Genomic DNA, 4,433 nt, shown 5'->3' with positions numbered 1-4,433 from the left:
AACAACGGAAACTGCTTTAAATTCAAGCTCAACTGACTCGCTTCTGTGGTAATAAAAAGGAACGTGGGGGGAGAGGAATTAGAACAGCCTATTGCATGTCCTTCTTTTAAATCAGCGGAGTGCAGCGGGATTGACTTTTGCAAATACACACATCCCCGAAACGGCGGTTGCGGGGGGTGGGGTGGTACAGACACAGAGAGAGGAAGAGGAGAAGAAAGGCGTCCGGGGGCTGCGGCGGGCCGGCCGAGCGCCTGCATTTCCTGGTGGGCATCCTAGGTGTCGCTGTTGTCCACCTTTGGGCCGGAGCGCGGCGTGTCTCGGGGAGCACGTGACCGGCGGGGAGGTCGCGGCTCCCGGGCCGTTTTCGAATCTCATTGGCTCGCCTGTCATGTGGTCGTGCGGAGGCATCCACAATTACACGCCGGGAATGTTTTCGTGGAGATGTCAGCCTACAAAGGACCCCCTCTCTCTTCTCCCAATTCCACCCCAAAATGTCCTTTCCCAACAGCTCTCCTGCCGCCAACACCTTCCTAGTCGACTCCCTGATCAGTGCCTGCAGGAGCGATAGTAGCTTTTATTCCAACAGCGCCAGCATGTACATGCCGCCCAGCACAGACCTTGGCACGTACGGGATGCAAACCTGTGGACTGCTACCGTCTCTGGCCAAAAGAGAAGCCAACCACCAAAATATGGGCATGAACGCGCATCCCTACATCCCTCCAGTAGACAATTGGACCGATCCCAACAGGCCGTGCCGAATAGAGCAACCTGTTAGCCAGCAGGTGCCCACTTGTTCCTTCGCGACCAATATTAAGGAGGAAACCAATTGCTGCATGTACTCGGACAAGAGGTCCAAGTTGGCCTCCTCTTCCGACGTTCCTTCCTACCAGAGGTTAGTCTCTGACTCGTGTCCCCTGGAGAACCCCGAGGTCCCCGTCCCAGGGTATTTCAGACTGAGCCAGACCTACGCCGCTGGGAAAGCCCAAGAGTACCAGAACAGCCCCGAAGCCACTTCCACGCTCCTGCTGCAGCTAAACCCGCGCGGCGTTTCCAAGCCGCAGCTCGCCTCGCAACTTCCGATGGAAAAGAAAATGAATGAAAATCCCAGCGCCGCCGCCGCCGCCCCAGGCAACGGTAGCAGCGGAGGCGGAGGCGGCGGCGGCCATCAGCACCACCAGCCGGAGAACTCCGCCAAAGCCTCCTCCCAAGTGGAAAGTGCCGAGTCTAAGTCAGCGCTGCCGGACGAGCGGAGCTGCCTGGCCGAAGCCGCCGCCGCCGCCGCCTCCAGCCCAGAAAGCCAAGAGAAAGAGAGCAAAGGTCGGTATGGTTTGCCAAGTTGGGAACGTCCGTAAATGCGAGGAAAAACCGCTGCCACCATTGCTCAGCAGAAAAGACGCTCCTCTTTCCCTCCCTCCCTCCCTCCCTTCCGCCGTCCCGTCCTGTCCTCACTCGCCCGCTCGCCCTCTTCCCCTCGGTTGGGTACTCCAGGTGTTAGACGCCCAGGGAAAGCGGGAGCAGCTAAGGGCTCCCTGCAATCTGTTGTTCCGACTTCTCTTCCTTGCTCTGGAACTTGCTTTTGCCCCCTTCGTTGGGCTGGGCGTCCAAACAGAACATCCCAAGAATTGTGAAATTACAGTCTGTTCAGCACCCCGCTCCCCACCGCCCTCTTCCCTAGTCGCACTCAGATTCAACCTTCCCTCTGTGGGCTTTCATGAATCTAACTGAGGTACAGGCACTTCAAAATAAGAGTGTTCTTTTAGAGGAGATGGCGCAGAACCAGATAAAAGTTTGAAAGAGGGAGGCTTTAGAAGCAAGCTTCATCTTCTTCTTCTTCTTCTTTTTTACTAGACGGGGTGTCCATCCAGCATTTGGATTCAGTTTAAATCTCCAATGGTTGATTATAGTTTGGAGTTTAATCTTCTTTAATAGGAATGGGTGGTGAGCTACAGGAGATTTCATCTCTGGAAGGGTGGAGGGAGGAAACCCACCCCCCCCACACACAAATAATTTTGCAGCCACTGGTGAGAATTTGACCTTATTATGTATATTTGAAATAAAGGATAACAACGGGCATTGCACACAAATCAGATATAAATTCTGCATCTAATGTGAGGATGGAATGGAGAGAATACTTAAAAGGAATATATCTCTCTCTATATATATCTATATCTATCTATCTATATCTATCTATATCTATATCTATATTTATATATATATATCTCATATCTATCTATCTTCATATCTATATCTATATCTATATATCTATATCTATATTTATATCTATATATCTATATCTATCTATCTATCTATCTATCTATCTATCTATCTATCTATCTATCTATCTATCTTTCTATCTTTCTATCTATCTATTTTCTCAGTTTGATATTCATTGTTCAAACTTTGGGGTTAACCGAGAGTTCAAAAATATCCCCGCTTTAATGTTCAATGGCAGGAGAGTTATAGGTGAGGCCCTTTCGCAATGAGTGAAATCAGAGGGTTTTTAACTGTGGCTTTCTGTCCAATCTTTTGATTAGAATCAGTGTTTTACAAGATGTGGGCTGATTGTAAAAGTCACACCCATTAAGGTCACATTGTTGACAAGGCGGCAGGATTGAAACCCTCCCCATGAAAAGGTTATAGTTGAACCAAAATGTGTCTGTTCCCAGAGTGCCTAGATATTCTCATGCCATCATTCTACTGAACACCTAATTCTCACAATACTGTCTATGTCTATTTACCCATGTATTATTATTATTATTATTATTATTATTATTATTATTATTATTATTATTATCCTTCTTATCTTCTTTACTACCCTCTTATTGCTATGTTGTTGTTGTTGTTGTTGATGATGATGATGGTTACTTTGTTGCATGTACACTGAGAGTTTCAGCACCTGAGACAAATTCCTTGTGTACCTAATGACACTTGCCCAAAGAAAGTATTTTATATTCTAGTGTATATTCTATTTGCCCACAAAGAATATAACTGAACAGTCCCTATCATAGTAAATTGTGTGTTGCTGGAATTTTAAGAAAGCTAATATGAAAAAATATAAATGTGTGTTGTTTTTTTTAAATCACACTTCTTCCTGAATTAATGTAGTCACCTAGCTGGCAGTGTTTCATACCCCACAAGGCAAGCCACCCTTTCGGTCAGACACAATGGAAATGGGTTCATGGCCAAGGCTACAGTATAAGAGACTGAGGTCCTTTCTTTTCTGTTTTGTTTTGTCTTGTCTTCCCCCACATCCCCTCTTCCTTCTCCCTTCGATTTCACTAGAGGAAGCCAAGTCTGATACTCCAACCAGCAATTGGTTAACAGCAAAGAGTGGCAGAAAGAAGAGGTGTCCTTACACTAAACACCAAACACTGGAATTAGAGAAAGAATTCTTGTTCAATATGTACCTCACCCGAGAGCGCCGCCTAGAGATCAGTAAGAGCGTAAACCTTACTGACAGGCAGGTCAAGATCTGGTTCCAAAACCGCAGAATGAAACTCAAGAAGATGAGTAGGGAGAACCGAATCCGAGAACTGACTGCTAACCTGACCTTCTCTTAAACGGCACAACCTGGGCTGGCCATAATGCTGTTGCCATTGGTCGCCCCATGGTTAAGAAAGACTAGCCCAGGTGGGTGTGTGGGTGTGTGGGTAGCGGTGGAGGGTACATGCCTTTGTGTTCAATTTTTAAAATTTCTGATATAATGTGTCCTTTTGTTATTATTTTTAGTGATGCAAATGTCCATGTATGTTCCTATGATATGTCTTTCTCTCTGTCTGTCTGCCTCTCTCTGTCTCTGTCTTTCTCTCTCTCTCTCTCTCTCTCTCTCTCTCTCTCTCTCTGGTTCACATGTATAGTTTATTTGTTTTTCTTCATCGTAATGCAGGGTAAACTGATTGATCCTTATAACTCGATCTTAACTTATTAGAGCTGTTGACTATTCAGACAATGTACTTTTTTATGTTTTTAACTAAACAATGGGTATTTATGTGGGCGTTACTACATGGGCCATAACGTTTGGCACATATACAACAATAACTGAATGAAATAAATTAATAAATGTGCTTCCTGGATTTGGGAAGCGAAAGAAAGGACAAACAAGCACATTTGACGATGTAAATCTCCATCCTTCCATGTGTTAGGTTTGTGCTTCATGTCAAGGTCTCCTCCGCCCATCGCTATGGACGTATATTTTTCTCTCTCTCCTTGTGGTGCGTATGTGGAATCCCGTGGTCTTTACAAGCAATATGTCTCCTTTTTGTGCATGTCTTATTTGCATGTATAATGCAATAAATCCTGTAAAGTTATTAGAGTTCTATTCGTCTTTCCAGAAAATCTGAGCAGCAAAGAGTTGGCTGAATCCCTTCCTGCATGGGGGCCCCGGGGAAAAGACAATCATGCAGGAAAGGGAAGTTGCTGGCCTCTGACTGGTT

The 4,433-nt window shown here is 45.8% G+C and overlaps 1 protein-coding gene across 2 annotated transcripts; it reads left to right on the top strand.

Moving 5' to 3' along the window:
- Positions 1-491: 491 nt before the first annotated feature.
- HOXD10 (homeobox D10) lies at positions 492-3,560 on the top strand. 2 transcript variants are annotated; one of them, XM_026696728.2, is made up of 3 exons: positions 492-1,112; positions 1,185-1,317; positions 3,283-3,560. In XM_026696728.2, the coding sequence occupies exons 1-3, from the start codon at positions 492-494 to the stop codon at positions 3,558-3,560; spliced, it is 1,032 nt and encodes a 343-aa protein (XP_026552513.2). The 2 variants fall into 2 exon arrangements, with proteins under 2 accessions (XP_026552513.2, XP_087778624.1); XM_087922498.1 differs by having other exon boundaries at positions 492-1,317.
- The last annotated feature ends 873 nt before the right edge of the window (positions 3,561-4,433 follow it).

Source organism: Pseudonaja textilis, chromosome 1, assembly GCF_049901715.1.
Source record: "Pseudonaja textilis isolate UNSWEBS1 chromosome 1, rPseTex1.2, whole genome shotgun sequence".
In the NCBI taxonomy this organism is placed as follows: Eukaryota; Metazoa; Chordata; class Lepidosauria; order Squamata; family Elapidae; genus Pseudonaja; species Pseudonaja textilis.
Note: the sequence above shows the minus strand (reverse complement) of the source record. Positions and strands in the feature narration are given on the sequence as shown.